At 49.6% G+C, this 26,120-nt stretch overlaps 1 protein-coding gene across 3 annotated transcripts; it reads right to left on the minus strand.

Annotated features, from left to right (window-relative positions):
- Positions 1-598: 598 nt before the first annotated feature.
- KLF15 (KLF transcription factor 15) lies at positions 599-14,457 on the minus strand. Of its 3 annotated transcripts, none has more exons than XM_074914306.1 (3): positions 14,334-14,457; positions 8,735-9,842; positions 599-2,603 (listed from the first exon to the last, which is right to left on the minus strand). In XM_074914306.1, exons 2-3 carry the CDS (start codon positions 9,775-9,777, stop codon positions 2,435-2,437), a joined length of 1,212 nt encoding a protein of 403 aa, XP_074770407.1. In that variant the 5' UTR covers positions 9,778-9,842; positions 14,334-14,457; the 3' UTR covers positions 599-2,434. The 3 variants fall into 3 exon arrangements, with proteins under 3 accessions (XP_074770407.1, XP_074770406.1, XP_074770408.1); XM_074914305.1 differs by lacking the exon at positions 14,334-14,457 and adding an exon at positions 10,977-11,189; XM_074914307.1 differs by lacking the exon at positions 14,334-14,457 and adding an exon at positions 10,981-11,056.
- Positions 14,458-26,120: the final 11,663 nt, after the last annotated feature.

Here is a 26,120-nt window from a genome sequence, read left to right on the forward strand (position 1 = left end):
GCGCCTTGGCACCGAGACCTCCGCCGTGCCGAGCCTTTCTTTCACAATCTAATCCTGTGACTACTGGTCTTACTGCTTGCTTCTTCCATCCAAGGATCACACAAACATAAATTAAGTCCCACAGTATCACTGTGATGCATCATTATCCGCATTTTACAAGAAAGGGAACCGTGGCACATGGCAATTGAGTCCTTTGTCCTGGGTCTCAGAGTGAGTCACTGTCACAGTCTCAAGCAGCCTCTGAAGCCCTTCCTCCTTCACACTAACCACTAGAGCTTGAATTTCCTCAAAACCTGCTTGCTCTAATTTATTAACCACAGTTTTACTACAGCTGCAGACCTGTCAGAAACCACAGAAGGCATTCGGGTCCCAGCGTGGCTGCCAGGTGAGACGTGAGGACTCCAGTGAAGTGAGAGCTGAAACATCTCACGCCTCCCAAGAACTCTGAGATGAGAAAAACTTCTGAAGGCAACTTCACATCTGTTCCATCGTCTCCCTGTTACCCAGCACCTGAAAAGTTACATCCAGGTGAACCAAAATTTCAAGCGCTAGTGTCCTGATTACAGAGCTGGCTACAAAGGAAATTAATTAGTAATAATTTCAAGAAGGGATTTAAAATTTCCATTTTCATTTTATTGTCAAAGTAAATATATTTTTATGAAGAACAAAAGAAAATATACAGAATTGTAACTTATGTACACTGGCTTTATAGGTATTTTTGTTTCCAATTTACACAAATTTTGATACGTTATTAAAAGATATTTTATATAGATATGCATCTATGTACAGTTTTATTTACATACATTCATAGGATGTGATATAAACCAGTCAATAGATGATAGTTCATTTATATTAATTTCTAGAGGACAAAAGGAATGCATTTGCTTTAGCTAGACCTGCTGTTCTTGCACAGCACGGGCTCCTGTTCTTCCTAGCACTGGAATTGCAGTTTCCTATTTCCCATTTTGCCAACAAAAAGACAAACAGATGCTGTCTGCGAATGGAAAGGAAATGCAACATCCATTATAAAATCGTTCCTAATTACTGAATTCTATTTTCTTCTAAAGCTTCTTACAATCGCCAGAGTTCAAATGGAAAAACAAAACAAGAAGACAAACAAAATCACTTGCCTGCTACCATCTGATTATTTGTTTAAATTCCCTTCTTAGCCAGCTACCACACAAATTTGTTTCTTTTGGCTACTGTTCTCACCCATTCGCCCACCCCAGCTGCACGGAGCTCTGACATGGCTGTCGGTAAGGAGAGGATTAGCACTGAAGATCACCCTCGGACAGAAGATCTCACGGTGCTGTCCTGCCAGGCCTCCCACCCTCCCCTCAGTCCAGGTACACCCTACAAGACCCTGCAGCCAGCAGACAAACGGAGACTGAGCTCCAACCAGCGAGGCCCCGGCTCGCAGCAGATGCTCGGGACGCCCGGGGCTCCCCAGGACCATCACTCTGGGTTCTGATGGCACCAGAGGACACAGGAACAGAGCTCAGCTGTTTTCACAAACGGCTTTACACGCTAGACAACAGCTCTTCTGCTAAAGACAGTGAATGCTGCGAACCAGAGTGGAAGGGCAGCGGCGCTTCCTTCGAGGCGCGGGCATCCTCCCCCTGGCAGCACAGACAGAAGCATGACATGGTACGCGCTCGGCCACACCACAAGGCTCCACTCCAAGCCATTTCATCCAGCCTGAGCTCCCGGGTTTGCTTAGGGTATGCCTTTGCTTAAATATATATATGTATGTATGAATATATATACATAAATATTTATATATAGCCCTGGCCAAGGAAAAGGTAAATGCGAGCCGGAGAAGTCCGAGAGGCACATTCCAGCGCTCCCCATGCCTTGCCTCCCCCTGTCCCCAACTCCCACTGTTCCTCCTCCTATGGCCAGCCCCTACAAATCCTTGGCTCAGGCAACCCAAAAACAAAGGAGTTGTTTTCATTTCAAAAGGAATTTGCTGTTTCCAAACTGGACAAATAGAGCAGCTTAATAAAAACTCACAATGAATGGCCTGTACATGAGCAAAGCCCTTAGGAATGCCAGGGCTATAATTAACTAGCAGCAAGCAACTCTTACATTTTCCCGTGTAGCAGAAAACAGCTAAAAATAAAACACTGTAATTTCCAAAAGAAGCAGCAGCAAAGGAGGGAAAGATAGAAGGAAAGGAAAATAACATCCTTAAAAAAAAAAAAAAAAAGGAAAAAAAACACAAAAAGGAAGAAGCATCCCCCTCCCTTGACCCAAAAAGAACTTCATTCTCAAATCATCTTTAAAGGACATGGGACACACAGACATGGTGGTATCAAGTAACAGCATTGACTGTTCTGTGGAGACAAATAAATTATCACTAGAAATATAGTGAGCAAAGTGCTGTCGTCAGCTGTTGTAGGATGGCTGGGCAGGAAGGGGAAAGCAGGACCAATCAGTTCACGGAGCGGACGGAGCGGTTGCTTCGTGGGAACCGATGCACCTTGACATGTTTGGACAAGTGGTCACTTCGAGCAAACTTCTTCTCACAGACAGGACACTGATAGGGTTTCACCCCCGAGTGGGAGCGCCTGTGCCGGGACAGCTCATCTGACCTGGAGAACCTGCAAGAGAAGAGAAGCCTTCTCAGATAAATGTGTCTTTACATTGCTAAGCCTCTCGAAGTGGGGGGAAAAAAAAAAAAAAAAAAAAAGTCCTCTCAGGCCACTGGGAGACTCCGCTTGTGGCACAAAGCCCCAAGGCACAAACAAAAAGGGACAGACATCAGGGCTGGGCTGGTCCCAGCCCGCAGGCAGCAGCAGCAGCGATGGAAACACAATGCCCAGAAGCCCCGTTTGTACAAACCTTGCCCTAAACCCAATAACGTGGGTACAGCTGAGCTAAACCAGTGCTGCTCTTGATCCCTCGGCCAGTCCCCTTCAACCTCTCTCCTGCAAATCCAAGCACGGACCATTCTCACCCCACAGCTGAGGCCACTCCAAGCTCCCACTGACAGGAGCACAACAGACATCCAGTAATTGCACCAAGTTTGAGACGGAGCCCGGATAACAGCCAGATATAGCTGCCCAGAAGCTACATGGCTTATCAGAGCCAGCTGAAAAATTGGCTTTTGTACGTGCTCCTGCAGGTTAAATAGAGTCATTAACACCTCAGTACCAGAGATGCTCAGCACTGTAACAGCTGAAATCCAGGTGGGCCCTGATGGCCATTAGCACAGGTACTTCATGGGTAAAGCAAAATCAAGATTGAGCCTTTAATTACCAAAATTGCCTCCCAGAGTCATTACAATTTTAGATATTTCCTACCTTCCACCTCCACAGAAAAATCTCCAAACAGCCACTGTGAATCCCACAGGCTTTGCCAAACTCAAATCAGCTAATCCTTTAGTCTTAACAGTGCAGCTGGATCTATTTCCAGCTTGGACCTGACTGGGAGCCACAGGGTTAATTAATAATGTCACACGAAAACAGCCCTGTCCAGATGGGTACAAAAAACTTGCTGCCTGACAAAGGGCAATTAAGTGTTTTGTTGCCAGAGCAGTAACAAAGAGCGGCACAGAAAGAGAGCTTGCAAGAAATGGTATCAGCTGTTTATTTACAATAAATAAATGAAGTCATGGGCACTAGCTGAATAAATGGAGGAAAGAACATGTAGAAAAATGTGCCCTTCTGGAACAAAATATCACATCACCAGCAGAGTGAATACGCCTTTATGAAAGGGGGAAAACAGGAGCGCTGGGCTCCTGTGAATAAGTAAGTCCTTCAAGCAAAAAATATAAGTTTCCACATAAAGGTTTTAATTAGTTCTGATCTCCCACCACCAGTTGAGGAACAGGGCGCAGGCACTGGGAAAGCTGAGAATGGTTTCCTCAGCTCCCACAGACCTTCAGCCCGGTGATGCCACGCAGAGAGCGTTCTGCAGCCAGAGCAAAGTGGATGCAGATGCTCGCTGTGGGTAAGACATGGTGTGGCCACGACTCTTGCAGGGGTGTTTCTAGGGGACGTTCCTTCACTTGTTCTCTTGCTTTTCTGCCTTGTCCTTGCTTTGGTATCCCTGTGGTGAAAGAGTCAATGCCCAAGTGGAACCATCTGCAGATGCCCTGATGGAGCCATCAACCTGTTCTTCGCCTGGGACACGTCTTCTTCATAAAGGCTACAACTGGGGTTTCTCTTTGCCACTAGTACCCGCACATTTGCTTTCTGTAGCAGCCCTGCTCCTTCCAGCCATGGCTTCCCAGAACTACAGTCTGGACCTGGGCGCAGCAAGGCCAGGGACTTCTCCCGAGTCCTTAGCAGTGAGCTCCTCCCACCACCACATCCCTGGAGGGATGCTCTTGTAGAGCTATGGATGAGTGGCACTAAGCATCTTTCTGGCGAAGGCAAGACGTGGGCTGTGCAGACTGCCTCAGTGGGACTCAGCGTGGGACAAAGAATGGCCCTGTTGCCAGTGATGGCAACCACGTTCAGGGAAGAGAGGGAGCAGAGAGAAAAAAAGTGCCTTTTCAGAGAGCTGTCATCTTATATATAGATTTATCACTCAAAGGAGGAGTAAAACCAGACATGGCTGGGTTGCCTTGTCCCATGTCCTTGGCCATTAAGGTCAGCATCTGCAACAGAAGTGCAGCAGCACATGGCTCATCCTGCACAAGAGCTCTGCAAGTGCATTTCAGTGGGGACTGCACGGGTGGTGGGGAGAAAGAGGCGCATATCAGGAGTGAGAAGCTCCGCTCATACCCCGAGAGCTCAGATGAGTTCATCCGATAAAAATACACTCTGCCTCATAACTATGTCCTTAGCTGAAGAAGCAGGAATGTTGCAATACTGTTCCCCAGCAGTCACGGAAAGATCAACTTACAGAGCCCACAGAAATAAACCCCGAGCTGTCGATGTGTTTACAAAAAAACAACGCAAAGGTTAGGACAAGGAAGCCGGGAAGATCTGGTGGGCTGGCTCTGCAGTGAAATGATATTTGCAGCGTGTTCTAGCACTAAGATCACCCCAAGAAAACTGCAAATAATCAGTCCCCTGTGGAATGCCAAATTCAAACAAAAACAAGGTGTACACACACACCCCCCCCCAAGGAACACCCCGCTATTCCAAGTCACTGCTACTTCCAGAAGGATCCCTCCTTCAAAAGAAAGGTGGAGGGATCTGGGCAATCCCACAGCGACTAGAAGACTCTCCTTCATCCTTCTATCTGCTAGGACCCCAAAGGGCCTGTAACTACATCTCCCTTGGAGACAAATCCTAGAGCTCCCTGATGTGTAGGATGTGTCCTGTGTCTCCTGGCCCAATGGGGACATCGCTGTGTGGCTCACAGGGCAAGAAAGAGCAACAGCTTCAGCCTAGTCCTCCACGGCCCCCAGCCGCTGAGGCTGACCTAGGCTGTACCTCTCCTCCACAGTGGAGGCTCTGGATTCATCCTGTTCATCCTGTCCATCCCCAAAGCGCCGCTCGAGTAGACCCGCACTCCTCCTGCGCACCTGCAGACCCCTCTGCACAGCACCAGCAAGCAAGGGCACAGCGAGACGCCTGCCCTGCCCTGCCCCACGCCCGGCATCCCCCATGCTCGCCCGGGCCTATACACCCTCCCGGCCACGCACACCACAAGCCTTTAAGCCCGGAGCTCCCAAACCAGGCCATGCTTGCCACCTGCAGCGCGGGCCGCAGGGCAGCACCTCCAGCCCAGCGATGGGTCAGGGCATTTAAACCCGACTGCCTAATCCTCCCAGACCTCACAACAACTGCGGCTTTCTCCAGAAAAGAGAAAAGGGGAGGGAAAGCCAACCTTCTGCTCCATAACACGGCTGCCGGGGACCGACCCCCCGCTGCAGCTCAGCCTTTGGGCCGGGGCTGTCTCAGGAGCAGCACCCACCAGGGGCTGCCGGGTGCCAAAGGTACGAGCTGGTGTGCCACGGGTCAGCGGGGTAGTGAACGCCACGGGTCACCGGCCGCGTAGGAACGTCTCTCCGCAGCCTGACGAAAACAGCTCTTGCCCCTTGGCAAGGAAGGACACAAGCGAGAAGGGTTCAGCCTCTCCAGCGATGTGCTTGGGGCTCTCCAGCTGTCCTAGGGGTTAGCAAAAGGGTTTGCTGTGTGCTCACCCCTCCCTTGGGGCAGTTAAAGCCTGCAACTTCACCAGAGCAAGGCTGCCCTGAGAGCAGGGAAAGCTTTAACTCCCTTACGGCTGAGCCACCTTGTGCTAGGCAACGCTTTGTTTTGGTTTTGAAATTACTACCTTCAGCAAGGTCAGATCTGAAGTGTCTTTGGTGAAAAAAAACAAATACACAAGCACAAGCATGCAGGGAAAGGAGGAGGAAAGCAGAGCCCAGCGGTGTTTAGCGCCTAAATTCGTGTGAGATGATATAAAACTGAGAGCAGAGAGACCAGATGCCTTTGACTTCAATCGTGGGAGATCACAGCTCTTGCTGAACTTCTGGAAAAGGTAAACGTGCTGTATTGATGAAAGGGGACCGAGTAATCCAGTGCCAGTGGGGTCTGGCCTTTGGCACAGGAGCAGTGTGCAGGGGATGTGCAGGAATCCCAGGCTGGCGCTAAGGATTGCTGGGGGCGCAGGAAGCAGGTCCCCAGGCCCTGCCTCTGCTGCTGGCTATAAACCTCCCCCTCAGAGCAGAGCCCTCCCAACGGTCAGGGGTGCTGGGAACTGGGGTACCAGCCTGGGCTGTGACATGCAGCAAGACAAACAGCAGTAGAGAGTCTGAAAACCCCTTCCAGCAGCTCTTTGTGGACAACACACAGATTCCTCATAGCTAAGGTGATTAATTTCTCATCCCTGTTGGGCTCCTCATCTTTAAAAAGTTGTGGCTGGCTGAGAGTGAAAGTCCAGGGGGCTCCCAGTCGCGGGACCGGCACTTCCCTTGGCCCACCTTACGCCTGCGCCCAGGTTTTGATCCACACCACTCGCTGTAACGCTGGGAGAAGGCAGGCACCCCGGTGTAAATTCAGTCGCCATCCCTTACCACTTAATATTTTCCTAAATGCTCCCCTTGGATTTGCAGCCTGGGAAACACGAGCTCTGTGATAAAACAGAGATGGAGAGAGTCACCATCCACGGGCAACACTTCAGGCTCCAGCTCTTGAGCCACCCAAGTCCCTGGGAGCGTCGCTATAAATCTCAGCATGGATCCGACAAACCCTCACGTGCCATGTGCATCTGTCACAAAAACGAGAGTTTTGCTCACATCCCAGCGCGAGGAAAGCCAACATGACACCCACAGGCACCTTCACGGGCTGGAGGCACATCTGCTGCCTGGGTGCTGGTGCTCTGGCAACCGAACAAAAAGGAGCAAGTGCCTCTAGTGCAGGTCAGGAGCAAACTAGCCCGTGGCTTGCAGGACCTATCAGCTAAATAACACAGATTTAATTTCAGCGCATCCCGCAGCGAAGCCACTGAGCTCAAGCTCATGAGAAGTGCCACCAGTACAAAAGGAAAGAAAATCACCACCAGTTTGTAGAGCCACCGTAAACTGAAACGGGAAAGAAAATCACCACAGAAATTAACGGCATTGATCTCCCCAGTCCTTCCAGGAGGCAAACTTCAAACTGGTCCAGCTGGGGAGCGGAGGATTCGGCCCCATTCTGACCTTTTCCCTCAAACCAATCCAGCCATCTCTAACTGCGGCATGTCTCACATACTTGCATTTGCACACAACCCTCTCCTGTTACTTTTTACCTCATCTGTTCCCCATGATCACAATCCATTTCCTCATTAGACGTTGCTCGCTGAAGCTCTGCAGGATAGTCTTTGAGAGAAATCCAGCTTAATTTCATGTAAGGGAGTTAACAATTTGTTTTCTCCCATCATAATTTGTGGTGCTGTATGTTAACACTTGCCAGCGGGCAGACGGGTAATACAGCTAATTGGGAAGAGGAAGGAAGGCTTCCATCCAAATTTGCTTAAAATAAAAAGCTGATTTTTTTAACAGAGTTTTAATTTTTCAACCAGTATTAAAAATAAAGTTTAAAAAAAATAAAATCAAGAGATAACCCTCTGTGAAACGTTTTGTTCAGTAAAACCTGCAATCTTTCATTCAAGCACTGCTTAACTCCACCTCAGCCTTCTGGTTATGTTGTTATATCTGACAGCTTTTTGCAACTTTGAGTGGCACCCACGCATTTTTCTGAATCAACGCAGAGAATAAAACCCAGAGCACGCCAGAGTGTCACTGCCAGCATTTTCGGGAGTGGGATGAAGTGCATTTTTCTATGGAACTGTACAGAATACTGCTGCTTTTAACCACACTCGATTAGCAGAGCCCTCCAGCGATCACGTCCAGCCCCATGCAGTTGGAGCCACACACCGTGTCTCTGCCCTAAACCCTCCAGTTCCCTCACAGCCCCCAGCTGGTACCGGCCAAGCATCTGCTGCACCTGGTGTGCTGCAACCGGACCGATGTCAACGCAAGGTGTTGCCTGCGGTAACGAGCTGAATCTGACCCTCTTGGAATGAAATACAAACTACAATGGACTACTTTTATTTTTTTAAGACACTTAAAACAGCTGACGCCAGTAGGTGATGCTCTGCTATTTAATTTATCAAATCCCCTGGATTACCAAGCAGGAAGAAAAAAGGTCTTAATTCTCAAACCAACCAAACAAGTTTTGGGAGCAGAAACAGTTTATAAATCCGAGTGCAAGCCTACTTGCTCGGCGAGTTAGGTCAAGCGAGCAAAGAGGGGATGGGGGATTGGACAGTGCTGCACCCCGATACTAACCTCCATCCGCAACCCGGCCACGTGCACGCAAAAGGCTTTTCTCCCGTATGCCTCCTCAGGTGGGCTTTCAAATGGCTGCTTTTCGTGTACATCTTGGTACACCCAGGAAAAGAACATTTGTGCATTTTAATGAGTTCTGCTGCGGGGTTCTTTTGAAATTTCTGACCCATGATGATTCCCGTCTGACCCTGGATCATGCCTCCTGGCCCAATTGGCTTGGCAGCGATGGGGACAGGAGCAATACGGACAAATTTAGAGGACAAGTTCAAATTGGACGACTGGACTATCTGAGGCACAAGGGCAAACGTCTGTCCTTGGATGTTGACTAGGAGCTGTGCAATTTTAATGTTCTCTTGTGCTGGTCCTTGGGAACTGGGGCTCGTGTTGGACTCCTGTTTGATCTGTACAGGCTGGATTTGGAGCATAACCGGTATCCCATTCTCCAGGGACATTCCTCCATTTGAAGCTTGGCCACCTTCCGTTGAGCTGCTCAACTGTTCATTTTTACTCTCTTTTAAACTAGCGCTGGGTAACATATGGTCTTTTTGCTGTAGCGAAGCAACAGAAACTTGGCTGCAAGCTCTCAAGTCCTTGGTCTCACTTTTAGGTCTTTCTTTGAGCTCCAACTCCATGTTCTCCTCCAGAAACTCCTCGATTTCCTCAAGCGTGGGCTGAAATGGTCCTGAGTCTTCCATATCCACAGCAAATTCCGGCAACCTAAAGTACTCCTCTTTCACTATCGGCTGAAGTCTCCTTTTGTCCCACCATGACGCAGTGGTGTTCCCCAAAGACGCCTGGGACAACAAGTAGTCTAAGATACTGTCCTGACTTTCTGCACTGGACGTGCTTCCATAGCTGGAGCTGAGAACCTGGGAGTCAGGGCTGGAACAAGAACAAAAGCTGGACGAGTCGCTGTCATCTTCCGACAGGGGAGAGGGCAGCATTTGGTAGGACCTCACCCCTGCTGTCATGTCCCCAAAGTATCCAAAAGAAGATCTTGTAGATGAAAAGGATTCATCAGTAGGCAGCAAGTGATCCACCATTCCTGGGCGATCTCTTACGGATATCCCAACAGCATATACCAGGCGGCGAAAGTTCAGGTGAGAGCCTGAGTGTAGGAAAACAAAACAGCAACAGTCAGAGGGTGGTTTAATCATTTATCTCCATGAACTAAGGCTCGTAAAGCCCTCTAGCTCACAGGAAAGTCCAAAGCATCCAGCCTCACTGAGTACACATGCTGCTACACGCTTTGATACGTCTGTACCACCCCCTAAGGACTGTCAGGGCCGAAGCATTCTGCAGGATTGCACCACGTATTTGCAAAAGAATTCTTTCAGAAATCATTTCCCAACTGTGTGCGCTCTAGATTTACAGCTCTCTTCCAAAATATTACTGGCAAGAGAAAAATAAATTGCAGGCTTTCACCTAACAGTGGAACCTAGAGCCAAAGAAGGGAATGGGAAGAAAAAAATAAAGCGCTGAAATTTTTACCACCCCAACAAAAAAATATATATAAAAAGTTTACTGCTGGTGACCATAAAACACAAATCCTTGCCTTATCTTGTAGCTTTCCACCAACCTTATTTTTAACTTCCTCAGTTCCACAAATATAGGCTAATCAGCATAATGCAAGCATCAATCTGTCAGGAGCCAAAAATATTTACTGTGCTTCAGCATTTACTAGGCGGATTTTCCCCTCCAGATGTAATGAATCAGTGTGCCAACGTCATCATCACCTGCACTGCCCTTAATAAGGCTGGCACTGCACTGAGCTAATTACCACGTCCTGGCAAGCCAGCTGGTGGCTGGTTTCACCTCCTCACTCCATACTCCTCTCTCTCCCAGTACGGAGGTCGAGGTGATCTGAACCCCGTGCCAGTTGCTAAACTGGGAGGGCTCGTTCGGACCCCGGCACCTCAACCTGCCGTGACCCACGGCTGCGCTCCCGCTTGCCCCCCACCCCGTGGCGAGGCGGCGAGCGGGCAGCGTCCCGCAGGCCCCTACTCACGTGAGCCATAATCCCGCTGCAAGCCCCCAGAGCCACAAGGGCAAAATCCATCCTTCTAGCACAGCCCACGGCAACGCTCGCCAACAGCGGCGACCGCCCCGCGCCTTCCCAGTTAAACCCAGCAAACTTCCTATAAAGGTTTTTCTGGGGAGAGGAAGGCAGGAGGGGCATCTGCGTATTTGTTTTCTTTTTTTTTTTCCCCCCCCCACAGAGGAAAAAAAATAAATTGCTTACGGACAGGGACTATGCCTCTTAGAGAGCAAACAGAGACCTCTGGACGGCGCAAACACTGGCCCTCAGTTATTCGCTCAAGGTGACTGATTGAAAACAGAGCTGTGTATGTGCATAATAAAACAACTCTTTCTGTGGAAGGTATGTGGACTGCAGAGATAGAAGTCATTTGATCAGCCTATGAGGTTTTGTGTGTGTGTGAATTAGGAGGCATGTGATCCAGCGCGAAGGAAATGCCAGTCAAGCTTGTTACACGCTGTCATTTTCCACAGGCTCTGCTGCTGCGCTTTGGAGGCTTTGCCATGAATAGTCAATAGCTCCCAGTTTTGTGCAGGGAAGGGGATGGTTGTTAACTGCTATTGCAGAGCATCCTTGCTGCCTAATCTCCAAAATTTACCTTGCCTTCGCCTTCTCCGGAGAAAAAAAATCAAAAAGGCATCTACGTGCTCAGTGCTGCGGCAAAAACCGAGCGAGATATTTTACACAACAGCCTTAAAGAGCTTCATCCCGTTGGCAGCATCTATTAATATTTCACAGGAAACGGGGGGGGACGGGACACCCCCATATTTCTTAAAGATACAGCTTCCTTCTTCAATCGCACATGGAGGAAGTAGGGGCAGGTTGAAAGACAGACTTAAACGTAAGATTGCACATTTTCCTGGTATGTGTGGCCTGTCAGTCAGCTATGCCTCTGAACCGATAATGAAATACCCACATGTGCCAAACATGAGGAAGTTCAAACAGAGGTTAGTGGCTCTGTTTTGTGACCTTAGCCTATAATCATTTCTTATAGTAAAAGTGAAGAGTCAGAAGAGCTGAACTATTTCTAACACACAGGGCTTTTTTTTTTTTTTTTTTAAATCTCTGCGTTGACAGAAAGTTCCTCCAGCAGAAGTCCCAGTGCTGAGCTCAGTCCCAGTTTTGTAACTGAACGCACAATCTGCTTCCGAGAAGTCTGTGTCGGCTTCCAGTAAGAATTCACCCAAGCAGCTTGTTTCTATCTTGCACTGAAACCTGGTTATTGCCTTGTGAAATGTGGGGCAGAAAGGAGGACTTGCCCTCAGACGGTTTCTGATCCCCCCTCCTACGTCTGCATTGTTCCAGCTTGAACTTCTGAAGAATGGTGCTGTGAGCGAAATCTGGACTGCAACGTGGGGTTTTTTCTAAGAAAACCTGGCGTGCTCCATGTGCAGAGAAAGAGCAAGCACCAAAAGCGGTGGGTAAAGGTTTTTTGTTGGTTTTGTTTTCGTTTTTTTTAATAAGTTCAAATTTTCTTTAAATGCCTGTGAGAACTAGGAAGCCACACATCAAAATATCCATATATTTCACTGGGAATAGAACTCAACCCTAACTTGAATAAGGGCTTAAAGGGGGGAGAGGGAATCCAACAAACCCCTAGCAACTCCTGTGAGCAATGTACCGCAGCAGAAACCAGCCAGCACACTTATTTCCCCGTCTCTTTTGACAAGGAGCAATGTCACTTGGTGTACCCAGAGTCCTTTCAAGAAGAGCAGGGACTGTCACGGGCAAATACATCCAGGCACATTACAGGCCACATCTGCTTTCTGCTTGCTCTCAAAACTTGCAGAGCAGCCAAGAAGATTCCGGGGAATGCCTGGAATGCAGGATTGGGCCCGGGTTATATTTTATCCTAAAGGCCAGACTAACAACCAAAAGGCTTTCATCGCTACTTTGCCTGAAGACGCAGCCAAAACCAGAAGATTAAAAAACAAAACCAAAAAAAAAAAAAAAGCCAGAGCTGCGCAAGCGATGAAAACTAATGATGCTGTTCACATAAAAAGCACTTTCATCTCTCGCAGCCCTGAAAATATGTTAGAAATGTAAGCACCTACAGAGGGACCCTCAGCGCCTGAGCCACTGAAAACCAGCCGCTTCTGGAGTGAAATACAGCAGCTGCTCAACAGCACACGGCAGCACCACGGTCTCCAACTTTTAAGAGTTCCCTGGGTTGTTATGATGTCCTTTCTGCCAGAAACATGTCGTTCTGTTTAAAACCTGCCCATCTAATCGCCAGTTTGGAAAGAAAAAAAAAAAAAAAAAAAAAGACAAAAAAAACCAAAACAAACAAACAAACAAACAAAAAAACCTCAAAAAACAGAGAAAGCATATTCTGACTCAGAGTAACATTAGCATTTTAAGTCCTAGGAACTTGCTGAACCCCGGGGACGTATTTCCCAGCCTGTCATTTCTGGACGGTCAGTCCAGCACAACTGAGCACAAATACGGGCTCACATACGCTGACAGCCAGTTCCTACGTACCCTGCTACAGCTTTTTCTAGTTTAGGACTAATCTCTTCAGGGTTTTCTCTTGTTCCCTAGAAGATTTTAAATCTGTTCAAGCTGACTGCTGCTCCACAGACAGAGCCGTCAACCAGGCAGGGAACCAGGCCCAGCATTTCTAAGAAATTAAAATAGAAACGCACAGGGTAAAAACAAACTTTAAAAAATGATTTAAAAAACAAATAAAAGCCAAGAGCCAGGAGGAAACCCATTTGCTCTCGTTCCTTTTGCAAGGTGTCTACTCTGCTCCCCAGACACAGCAGGCAAAGGGGGGGGGTGTTTAGGGTCTCCCCATTTTTATTTTTTTTTTTCCAAACCTACCGCCTCTAGGAAACTGCACAAACATTCCCAAAGCCTTATTTTCTGGAAATTATTCCCCCTCTATCCCCAGACTTTGGCTTCCACAAGAGGAAACGCTCCATCTCCCCCCCCACTGCCTCCTGCACCCCGGGAGCCCCAGAATAACGCCCGGCATCAGAGAAAGCGGCCGGGGAGGAAAGGAGGGGGGGCAACAACTCCCACCCAGCACAAGCACTGTCAGGTTTCCACAGCTGCAAATCATTTGCTTGTTTGTTTTTCGGTTTGTGGTTTTGGTTGTTTTTCTGTTGGTTTGTGTTTTTTTTGTTTAGCTTTGGGATTTTTAATTATTATTTGTTTTAATTGTTTTCCTGCTCCCTCCATCCCTTTTCAGGAGGCTTTGAGGGTCCCAGCTCCCCCCACTCCACCCCCCCGGTGTTGTTCCCTTGTCGCTATGACCGGGAGTAACATATCCCCCCCCCCCGCGTGTCACGGCACAGCTCCAGCCTCAAAACAGCCCCCCCAGCCCCGGCCCCCCCGCTACACCGCCGGGGGGGGGACACACACACGACTTAACCTTCCACCCCCCCTCCCCGTGACCGGGGAGCAGCGGCACAAACACCATCACCATCACCACCAACACCGTCCCGTCCCGTCCCGTCCCGTCCCGTCCCCCCCCCCGCCCCGCGGTGCTGCGGCAACGGGGCACCGCTGGCGGGACGCGCACCCGCGCAAACCTCCGCGCCCCTCGCACCCCCTTACCTGAACTCCTCTGCAAGCCGCGGAGGGGGAGGCGGTGGGGAGAAAATGCCAAGGGCGAGGAGAATGCAAAAACAACGATGAAAAGGAAAAAAAAAAAAAAAATAAAAAAAAAACAAACCACACCAAAGCACAAAAATAAAAATAAAAAGCGAAAATGCTTCTCGAAATAATTAAAAACCGACACAAGGCAAAGGGAAGACCAAAAGGCAGCCGGGCCCGCGAGCAGGGGCGCGGAGCGGCGCGCAGGGGCGCGGGGCGGCGGCGGGCGGGCGCAGCTCCCCCGGGAGGCGGCGGCTGCGCGGCTGCGGAGCGCGGCCCCGCTCCCGTAGTACTATATCCCCCTGGCGGGACGGGCGCCCGGCGGCGGCGGGGAGGCCGCGGAGAGGCTCGCCCGGTCCCGCCGTCCCCATTGGCCCCGGCGCGGCGGGGGCCGGCCCGGGCCCGGCCTCAATGGGAGCCGCGGCCCGGCCCCGGGGCGGCACCGCCAGGGGCAGAGCCTGGGCGAGCGCCGCGGCCTGCGGGAACGGGAGAGACCCGCGGGGGAACGGGGGGGGGGTGACTCTGTGTGTGTGTGTGTGTGTGTGTGTGTGCGCGTATGTGTGCATCTGTGTGTGTCTGTCTCTGTGTGTGTGTGTGTGTCTCTATGTGTGTCTCTATGTGTGTGTCTGTGTGCGCATGTGTGTCTGTGTCTGTGTGTGCGTGTGTGTGTGTCTCTATGTGTGTGTCTGTGTGTGCATGTGTGCATATGTGTCTGTGTGTGTGTATGTGTGCATCTCTGTGGGTCTGTGTGTGTGTCTGTGTGTGCATGTGTGTCTCTGTGCGTGTGTGTGCGTGTGTGTCTCTGTGTGTGCATATGTCTGTCTCTGTGTCTGTGTGTCTGTGTGCGTGTGTGTGTCTGTGTGTGCGTGTGTATCTGTGCGTGTGTGTCTCTGTGTGTGCGTCTGTGTGTCTCTGTGTGTGTCTGTGTCTGTGCGTGTGTGAGCATGTGTGTCTCTGTGTCTGTGTGTGTGTGCGTGTGTGCATGTGTGTGTGTGTCTCTGTGTGTGCATGTGTCTGTGTCTGTGTCTCTGTGTGTGTGTGTGTGTGTGTGTGTGTGTGCAAGTCCCGCGCCCTCTCCCTGCCGCACCCCCCGCCCCTGCCCTGCCCTGCAGGATCCCGAGGGGGGATCCCCGGCACCCCCGAAACCGGTGGGGTTTGGGGTCCCCCCCGCGTTGTGACAACTTTTCCATGCCCTGATTTACACACGCGCACGTACAGTTCCGCGGTGTTCAGGGCCCGCAAAGGTGCAGCCCGAAGCCTGCAGAGCTGCAGCAGCACTCAGTTTTTCCACTCAGTTCGGTGTTTTCTGGTTGTTTTTTCGTTTTTTTGGGTTTTTTTGATTCAGATTTTCATTTTCCAGCTCCTCGGCAAGGTGCAGCCCAGGACGCCACAACGCAGCCTTGTTTTGTTTAGCCTTGGGATTTTTAATTATTATTGATTTTAATTGTGACAGTGACAACACGTCTGTGCACACCTTGCGGGCTACGCGGACCGTCCCCATTCCGCCACTGTGGGCCTCATCGTCCTGCGGGAAAAATGCAGAATTACCCTCATTTTATGACTCTGTGGGGAAACTGAGGCACAGAGGGTCAAACCATCAAGCCGTGCTCTCTTTCCAACCCCAGCTCAATGCCTGAAGCTGGCAAAAATATCCTCCGCTCGCGCTGCTTCAGAACTGCCAGTAACGCGTTTCGGGGTTTGGCAAACCCGTCTCTTCCCGAGGGGACGTTCAGCCTTGACAAGTGCGGGCAGGCGCGGCCCCGCAGCCCTCAGAGGGACCCCACGGGCGCTGCCTCGCCCCGGTGGGTATCGCCAAAGGTCCCCGGGGCGCCCAGGGCTCTGCTCTCACGCGCAGACCTCGCTCCTCCTCCCCGTGTTATCCCGATGAATAATGCATCGTCACATTCCCAGATACTATATTTATTCAGATACATCAGGGCCAACTTCTGCATTAGTGTCACTCCGCTGATGTAAAACGCATTACACTGGTAAAAACTCCAGCCTTAAGCATTTTTTTACCCAAAATAGATTTTTTGGCAAACCTTGCTTCACTGTTTTCCCTCAATTAAAATCCCTTTGTTCCCTGAGCAGGTGACGTTTAGCTTGATGCAATGCAAAGGGCGTGAGGTTTTGACACAGCTAGAATCCCAAGCCCACAAGAGCAGGCTGAAATGGATTTTGGATTGAAATTCCCTTACGATGTTTATTATTGTGAAAACAACCAAAAGTTACAATTTTAATTTTATCATTATTCTAACCGACGTACGCATCGGGACATGTTAGATGTTTCTCTAAATTTCGTTTTTCCACGTGCAAAAGACAATTTATTTATATTTTAGCTACGGTGGTTCTCAACTTTCTCTAAATTGCTGGCGAGGTGGTGAAACCCCATATTTACCTTACGTGGAAAGAAAATTGGTGTGTCCCTGTTCTGCTTCTTGAGTTTCATCCACTTTAGGAGGCCCACGACCCTTCTGCTTCCCTAAAAGTACAGCCCGAGGCTGGTGCGGTGCCCACCCCGCAGCAGAGGACTGCGCCGTTAGCTGAGGCAAGCCGTAGGATGGTGAGATGTTTTCTGTGGGCTCCAGCAAACCCAAGCACGTGCTGCTGCCGGCGGAGATGCCCAGCCACCTCCCCTCGTGTCCTGGTGCGGCTGCGACGGAGGAGGGATCCCGTGCTTTTTCACATCTGAAGAACCCTACAGAGCACCTTACCCATTCCGGATAAGGCAACAGTCATCGCTGCGAGGTGAAAAGCAATGGAAGTAATCAGGCAAGTGTAACTAAGGCTTCTGTATTTCCCCCTAAGATTTCACTGGAAAAAGCTATTAAAAACGTAGGCATGCAGCACACGGTGCCTGGGAAGCGAGTCCGGAGCATCCGAGATGCAGCCCTGGTCTGAGCTCACTCACGCGCCGTGTGGCAAATTCTGGATGCGCTGAACTTTTTTGCGTATGTCCCGATCCCCTTTGCTGTGCGCGTGGGATCGGCTGTGCTGGGAAACTGCAGCCAAGCCCTTGTGCATCCGTCCAGTGACTGGGCTTTAGGCATTTCTGGGCGTCCAGTGCTCTTGTAGAAATTACCACCCTGATCAGGCTGTTGAACATCAGGACACCCTGGACAAATATCCAAAGTCCCTTTTTTTCTGACCAGACAAAATTTCTAGACAGAGACAAAGGACACGTTAAAAACAAACAGGATATACGATAGCACAAGTTCTGGTATCTCATTTCGGCACAAACCCGTCATTGTACAACAGAGAACAACGACAGAACACGCCAAAGTCACCATCACTTGGAGCCCCAGTCTGGGGTTGTCCTTGGTGAAACGTTTCCACACTTTCATCCTCTACAGCATCTCTTCTGAGCAGAGATTTTATCTGAGAAATCTTCCTTCCCAGGATGATCACACTGTTCCACCCATGAGCCTGCTGGGGGGGCCTCGAACCACAGCCCTGGTTTTGGGCTCCGCAGGCACACTTCCAGGCTTAGACCCAAAATTGAGAATTAGAAGCTCCAGTGGCAGGTGCCAGCCTCTGGGCTGACTCGGACACTTCTCCATCCCTCCGTGATATCTGGACGCGCTTCTCAAGCTTCAGACCGATTCACTGATTTAATTCTTTGGGGCCCCACGACAGTGAAAGCAAATTGACACCCATCTAAGTTTTGCTCAAGGTTTTGGACACGCTACGAGTCTTTATTAACAGCAGGAGAAACACACAGATCTAGGCAAATATAACGACTTCTGATCCCTTCTGGCTGCCAACTTTTCATGAGAACCAGTTATGACTTGGGCTGGGACAGCCTTTGGGGGATGAGTTTTTGTGCAGTTGTGTGACTGGGGTCTCACATCAGCATCCTTTAGCTGGAGCAAAACCGAGCCCCCGCTCCCTGCTGTAAAACACGTCTTTTCCCCTGCCTCGTCTTTTTTTTTTGTGCAACGCTAAGAGATTTCCTTCCCTCTGTTCATCTCGTCACCAAGTCCTTTTCAAATCTGTTATTACCTTGTCCCTTGATCCTGTTTGGGGATTTTCCGTTCTCTCTTTTGCCACCTTTCAGGAGCAAACTTCGGCCCAACTGGTTCCCCTGCTCGCACAGCCCTCCTAGCATTCCCACAGCCCAGCCCAGCGCAATGTTAAGGTCCTTTTCATTGGCTTTTGTCTGATGGCTGTGTGCTAAAGATCCAGTCAGGAAAGGCAAATAAACCTCAGCATTCAAGCCTTTTAAAATTTCCCTGGAGATAATAATAGCACTGCGTTATAAAGTTAAAAAGAAACCGTAGGCTGAAGTTGTTATGCCACGTAGCACAGACCCATTAAGGGTGGGAAAAGGCAGCAAAAGGCTCGTCCGCTCCGCGCTCCAGTTTACACCTAAGAATTGTTTGCCTCTGCCCACACTTTACCTTTCCGTATGTGGCTGTACGGAGGCTGATTCTTCTCGCCTCAGGTTTTCCCATGTTCTGAACATTGTTTGCACAGCTCTGGGTGTCCGTCTGAGCTCTGCTGGGCTGCAGCTTTCAGCACCAGAACAGTTACATGGACGCGGAGGGAACGAAAAAGCCCCGTCAGCCTCTCCAGTGTTATGATCACTTTAACTTAGCAGTCCTTGACACTCGCAGATAAGGACTGCAAGTTCTCTCGGTACTACAGAAATATTGACACAAAGAATATGTTTATCCCTGCCTGTGGTTCTGCAGGACAAGGTGGAAACAGCAACAACAATCTCAGGATTTAATTTATTTGGCCTTGCAAGGGCATCTGTGCTGCAGGGCCAACAGTTTATTGATTTTTTAAAATTTTTTTTTCTTTCCTTCACTAGTCTGGAAATGAAGTTGTCTTTTCAAGTCAGAGTCACAGGTCTAGGAGGAGATAAGTTGGAAGAAACTCATGTTAGGATTGTGTTTAATACCCTTTGGACTATTAAAGGCAGTGGGGAGCAGGGGAGAGTTTCTGATTTTCTCCCAAACTTTCTGTTCATTAAGTTACTGAGAGAGAAAACACCAGCTGACTTTCTGGCTGGTATTTCTCTAGGCCATCTTTAACCAGGTCCAGCTCCAACCTCGCCTTCCATGCACAGCCCCTGCATGTTGGTCCATTGGCAGAAGCACCCAGGAGCAGAGCTGCACCTGCTGGCGTTGGGAGGTCCGAGGCACAGCGGGTTATGGGTGCGCTGAGTGCGAGACAGACACGTGTCCCATCGCTGCCTCCCCGCCTTGATGCTGAGGTGAAGCAGAAGAGCTGGGGCTCAGCTGTTTAAACCCTGCTCCTGAAGCTGCACAGAAGCCGATGGCTTCAAGGTGACACAAGACTTGTTGCAAGAGGTTCAAGAGCAAGGGGAACAGTCCAGTCCGAGCTACCCCTCCTGGAGATGAGTCAGGGACAAAACCCACTGACTCACACCGGGGAGATTCAGCACCTACCTCTGCTCATCCACGTTTAGGAAAGCAAAATAGACTGGAAGACGTACAGGAAGGTCTGGGACGTGAGGAATATTGGCTCCAGTTCAGGAGAGGATCTGCAATAAACTGTATTCCCCTGCCCTCTCCTGGAAGGAATATGCCAGAGCTGGGTGTGTTCCTGCAGGATCCTTGTGCTGAGCACTCCAGGGAAGCGGCTCGAGGTGGTGAGAGGAGATGGTGATTTTGAAGGCAATGTTTACAGGAATGAGCCACTCTGACCATGTTGTGTCCATCGTGTGTTGCCAACACCACGTCTGACAGAAACTGGCACACCTCTCCAGAGAATCTGAATGTTTTCAAGGAAGAGCTGCCTGCCTGTCTGGCCGTTTGCATTGAATTGGGAAACAGAGAGGATGAGCCAACCGATGGAATCTAGAGTCTCTCGCTCACCTTAAATAGTAAACACGGAGCCTACATGAAAACACTGGTAACCTTCGCTCAGGGCACAGTGGAGATCTGCCAGGTCAGAAATGCAACACCGTGGCACAACAGAGAGTGCTCCTGGGGTGCAGAACGGGCAGGCGGGACCCCATCACCTGGTCAATGATATGGTGAGAGCCCAGCAGGGAGGTTGACTCAATCTCGTTGGAAGTTATAGAGTAGAGACAGAGTTCTCAAAATTGGGAAGATCCAGGTCTGGGGGTCCGGTTCTGAACCTTCAGCTGTGATGTCACTGTTAACCCTCCCGACACCCAGCGCAGTGAATATGACCCATTTGCAGAGATTCACACCTGAATATATTCGATGTTTTTGCAAGGCTTCCTTCTTCTCCAGAGTCACGTGAATGACGTTATTCTTTTTTTTCTAACCATCAAACATCCAAAGCAATACTAGTCCTGTTCTACAAAGAGGACTGATTAGCAAATTGCTGCTGTTGAGATAATAATGGGAGCAATGAACCACAAAAACCAAGTGTAGAAACTCTACAAATAAGTCTATTGTTCAACAGTTGCAGCATAGGACTGTGAATCAGGAGCTCTGGAAGGGCAGGACCGACCACATGTGCACCATATAACCTCAAAAGTGTCTCACACGCTTCGAGTTTTCTTTGCAGTTGCATTTCCTCAGGTGTCTGTAAACCCAGCAAGAACCCCCACCACGCTGGGTAGGCTCAGCACAGGGGAAAACGAGACCACGCGTTGTAGACAGGCTGTGAGCAAAGGGAGGGGGCATTATCTTTTAAACCTTGGCTAATTGCCCTGTGTCCGTGATGAGGAGTGGCTGGAGACCACGACAGACACTACATAACATCCTGAGCAGTTCCACAACTGGTCTCCTTACCTGCTCCACCTGAGTATCAGTCCTGTTGGCTGGGTTTGCAATATGTTCAGCACATTCCTTTACCTCCCGTTCACCCTCTTATCAAAGAGATGAACTTCAATAAAGCAGTTCCAGCTGCCTTAGAAAGAGAGAAGGTTCCTAATTCCTGCTTCAGTACAGGGGTTAAGAACAACGTTTCTGTTCATCACAGAAATAAACGTTACATGAAAGTTGAGTTATATCCCTCCTGTGACTAATGTTCCAGCTTGTTTTCTAAAGTTAATTCTTCATACATTTTTTTCCCCTCTTGTTCTGTCTTACTTTTGTCCAGACTCCTGCGTTCCCGAGGGACTAATTATCCACTCAGCAGTTACTCTGAAGTCCAATTGTAATAGCTGGCAAAACTCCGTTCTTCCATGCAAGCTTTCAAAATAATTCCTCAATTTATTTCAAACAGCACCACTCTCTGGAGCTTCTTCCCAATTTGTGTTGCCCTGGACTGAGATTTATTTCGCTGCTGTTGAGAACTGACTGCTTTGCTTGTCACAGGGCAGATATTCTCAGCAGAATAATTAAAAACAAATAAACAAACAAACAAAAAAACCCCAAACAAATGGATTGCTCATTTAAAAAAAAAAAATCCATTGTGATGTAATCTTCTATTTTCTCATCTAATGAATCCTTAGTAGCAATATAAGCAATGAAGAAAACACTGATTCATACCTGGATTATTCTTCCTCAAAATGCAGATGTGATCACACCAAGTTTTTTCATCCACACCAACCTCAGACTTGTTAAAAACTGTGGGAGAAATGTAGGCATACGTCCTGTGAGCTAAAGATACACATTTTCTTATTCTGGAGGTGTTTAGGAGCAAAATATTCACCCCTAGTGGTGTCACGAGAAATAACAGAGAGCTACATTCAGATTACTGCCATATATTTTTCCCCATAAACACTGCTCGAGAGGAAACCGTGTCCTTTTCCAGTTCCGCTATTATTTAATTGTCTATATGGCCCAAAGTGACTCACCTCATCTCCTTGCTCTTCGGTTTCTCCACCTGCTCCCTAAGGATAATAATTTTGACGTTGGAGGCTACTGAACAAACTGATGTTCATAAAAGGCACTGCAGTTGTCTGGTGAAGGATATATTAGAAAATAGATGACGACAAAGCCTTTTTATCAGGGAATATGGCACAGGGAATATGGCAGCTCCTATGAGAAGAACCTGTAATCACTGAATGGGAGAGAACATCACATCTTATTCAATTATTTCATTCTTCCCTAACATGCCAATTCATTTTTTTCTCTCTAGAGGAAAGATACCTCTAAACCTCCGCACATCACCCAGTATTTCAACAAGTGCCCTTGGCTCTACAGCCAATTAATGCAGTGTTTGGGCAACAACTAGATCTGGAGGGGGTTTTGGGTTTTGTTTAGGGTTTTTTTTGCCTTAAGCTTGCATTTAATTGTGATCATCCTGTGAACTACTGCAGGCAGGAGGGCTTTTCTAGATAGCACCATGGCTCTGTCGATCAGCGAGTACCAGCTCTTCTCTTACAGTTAAGCATTGATCATGCAAACTTGTCAGAGCTGGCTGAGGCTCACTATTGTAATTCTCTTCGGAATTCTTGTCTAAATATCACAGCCCCCAAGGTAAATACTGGATAATTTCTGCCCTGCGAAGAGCAAAGTGTTGTCACGCCAGCCCTTCTTACCACCTCCCTACCATGACCAGTCAAGAAAACTAATTTTGCTTTTGCACCCAGAAATAAGATAGTTTTCACTATTAGAGAAGACAGAAAGGATGTTGGTTCTGCGATGTCAAGATTTTTGTTTTTAGCATGCAAAATCAATTATAATAACAGGCGTAAGTTATTTGCTGATGGGACCCAGAGCAACACCAGTACTAACCAGGAATTTCACTGGTGGGCTCAGCAGAGGCTAAAGAAATCAATTGCAAACTCTGAGTCTTTATCAAAATTGATCCAGTAATTAAATATTTACTTTCAAGACTTGTCTCAATCCTATTTCCAGCCTGAAATCATGAATTTTTTAAAGATACCTTACCTCTGCTCCTACGTGTTAAAAAACAATCTCTCCCATTTTTGTAAACCTAGCAGTATTTTTTTCAAATACAGTTTTCTACATCTTACGGTTTCTTCACTTAATAAGCTGTCAAAAATGTTCCTGCTAACATTACAGATTGCCTTTTTTTTCCTTTTCCCAGGGCGTTCAGCACGTGCGGCAGCGCCCAGGGAGCAGCTACCGCCGAAGAGCGCTGAGCTGCCTGAAGGAGAGGACGCTGTGCACAGCCACGGGCAGGCTGGAACTCCTCCTACTGGATTTACAACTTGGAAAATCCCAGTATTTCCAAAATCAAAACTTGGGAGCTGTTCTTAATCTGTCAGCACCTTTTTAAGAAGAACCTAAGAACTGCCTGGGCATTTGTATAAAAATTGAAACCGTCAAACGCTTCTTCCTTCCCCCTGACCTATGTGCAGAGCTGCCAAATTGGGCCAACGCACCACCGAGTGAATCAGAACCATCAGGTCACGGATCTAGGGCCGGAATCAGCCCACTTCAAACTGGGTCTGGCAGATGTGAAATGTCAGCAGCCGCCACACCAGCGGGTAGGTCCGACGAAGGGCCCGTGAGGTGCAGGCCCTGCTCCTAACGATGCCAAGAGGTCGGGATGAATCACAACATCCTGCTGAGCAGCACAAGGGCATTTCACAACGCTCCTGCCCTGAGGCAGCCTCTGGGGAGTGCGGCAGGCTGGGGTGCTTCAGGGCACTGGGAAGCCAGTCTGTGCTCCCCAAGGGCGTGATGTTCTCAGAATCAGAGTCATCTGGGTTGGAAAAGCCCTTGCAGCTCCTCCAGTCCAACCATGACCCTCCCCCTGACCCTTCCCAACTCCCCCAGATCCCTCAGCGCTGGCTCAGCCCGACTCTTCAACCCCCCCAGGGATCCCGGGGACTCCCCCCTGCCCTGGGCAGCCCATTCCAACGCCCAACAGCCCCTTCTGCACAGAAATCCTTCCTCAGAACCAGCCTGACCCTGCCCTGGGCAGCTTGAGGCCATTCCCTCGGGGCCTGGCGCTGGGGCCTTGGCTCCAGAGACTCATCCCCCCTCTCTGCCCCCTCCTGGCAGGGAGTTGCAGAGGGCCAGGAGGTCTCCCCTCAGCCTCCTCTGCTCCAGACTGAACCCCCCCAGTTCCCCCAGCCGCTCCCCAGCAGACCTGTGCTCCAGACCCTGCCCCAGCTCCGTTGCCCTTCTCTGGCCACGCTCGAGTCATTCAATGGCCTGTTTGGGGTGAGGGGCCCAAAACTGAACCCAGGAATCGAGGTGCAGCCTCACCAGTGCCGAGCCCAGGGCTCAGATCCCTTCCCTGTCCCTGCTGGCCACGCCAGTGCTGACACAAGCCAGGATGCCATTGGCCTCCTTGGCCCCCTGGGCACACTGCTGGCTCCTGTTCAGCCAGTTGGCAATCAACACCCCAGGTCCCTCTCTTCCTTCCCCACAGCACTGGCAACCCTTCACTATGGCAAACAGTCAGGTGTAGCTCCCTCACCCTCAGCTCACCACGGCTGGCTGGGTGCAAGCTGAGGCTGCTGCTTTAACTGGTGCTGTTGCCTTCAGCAGACCTCAGCAGCAAATCTTTGGAATAGCTGCTTACAGATAACGTCCTCTTATTCTCCTAATCGGTGCCACGGAGACAAGCGCCAAACCACAGCCAGTGATTTACTGGCACCCTCTGTGGTGCTGCCTGCTGCAGCTCCGTGATAAATGGCATTTGCTTGTGCCAGCCTGAGGGCCAAGCTTGGGAAAGGCTGCGAGTGTGCTCGCTGGAGTTTTATCTGATTGCAGGTCAACAGCACAGGATGCTCCTTTTAAAAGCAACTTCCATTTGGTGTCAGCCAGAGGTTTCTGGAGCTGCAGGAATTGCAGGGAAGAGCCAGATGTGTACGCAGATCTCCCCATGCGAAGCAACAGGGCCCGCCTGTGCTGCCGTTTGTTAACCTATTAATTGTGGTACCTTTTGGTAACCTATTAATTGTGGTGCCTTTTGGTAACCTATTAACGGCACTGCACGGGTGGAAGCGGCAGCAGCCACGCGGCTCCGAGCGCGGGTGCCGCCGCCGCAGCGGCGCGTCGCCAGGCCGGGCTCTGCCAGCGCCGGGGAGAGGTACGATATTGCAGCCTTTGACGTCATTCCAGCGGGATCAGGCTCAGAGGTCTGTCCCAATCGGAGATTGCGCACAGTCCCCCCATCCTCCCCGGACAAGGGACACGTTGTGCAATGCCGAAACGGGCTTTACAGAGGGATCGGGTATAACCATGCCTCGCAGCAAACCGGCTCAGCACCCCCCCCGGATCTGGCCTTCAGTGGGTAGAAACGGCAAGAGTTTGGCAACTAAATCAGTGCGAGTCTGCTCAAAAAGATGTTTCATAATTTGCCTGCAGGTGAAAACATTTAAAACAGAAGGAGCATCACTGTGCAGCAGCAAAATGATGGACAAAAGATCTGTTTTCCCGCCCAAGCGGGTCTGTTCACATGGGGTAGAAGAGAGGGTTCGAACAATCTTTGGAATTTTTTGTTTTGTTTGGGCGCTGCCTAGTACAAATGAGCTTGGGCAAGAGAAATAAAGGCTACAAAAATCCCAGGGACCCATCAGTCAGCATGGAGATGTTTAGGTCTTCTCTGGAAGGTTCATGAGGAAGCCAAAAGACGGTGATGTTTTTGGGGGTGATGTGAGGGAGAGAAAACCGAGCACACAGTGCAAAAAGGCTCTGAGGCAGCCAGAGGAGCTGGACACAGGCAGGATCAGGGAAAGCCCCGAGGGCTCCCAGGCAGCTCGGTGGCTTCGTGAGGCAAATGGTTCAGTGCTGGACTGAGGTGCAGGATGTCACCTCCAAGGAGAACGCTGAGGGACAGCATTTCTGTAGAGACAATGAAGATGAGCTATGGCGGGGGGCACTGGGCTCAAAGATGGACCAAAGAATCGAGAGATGGAGGCTTTGCAGAAAG

Source organism: Athene noctua, chromosome 10 (assembly GCF_965140245.1).
Source record: "Athene noctua chromosome 10, bAthNoc1.hap1.1, whole genome shotgun sequence".
Lineage (NCBI taxonomy): Eukaryota > Metazoa > Chordata > Aves > Strigiformes > Strigidae > Athene > Athene noctua.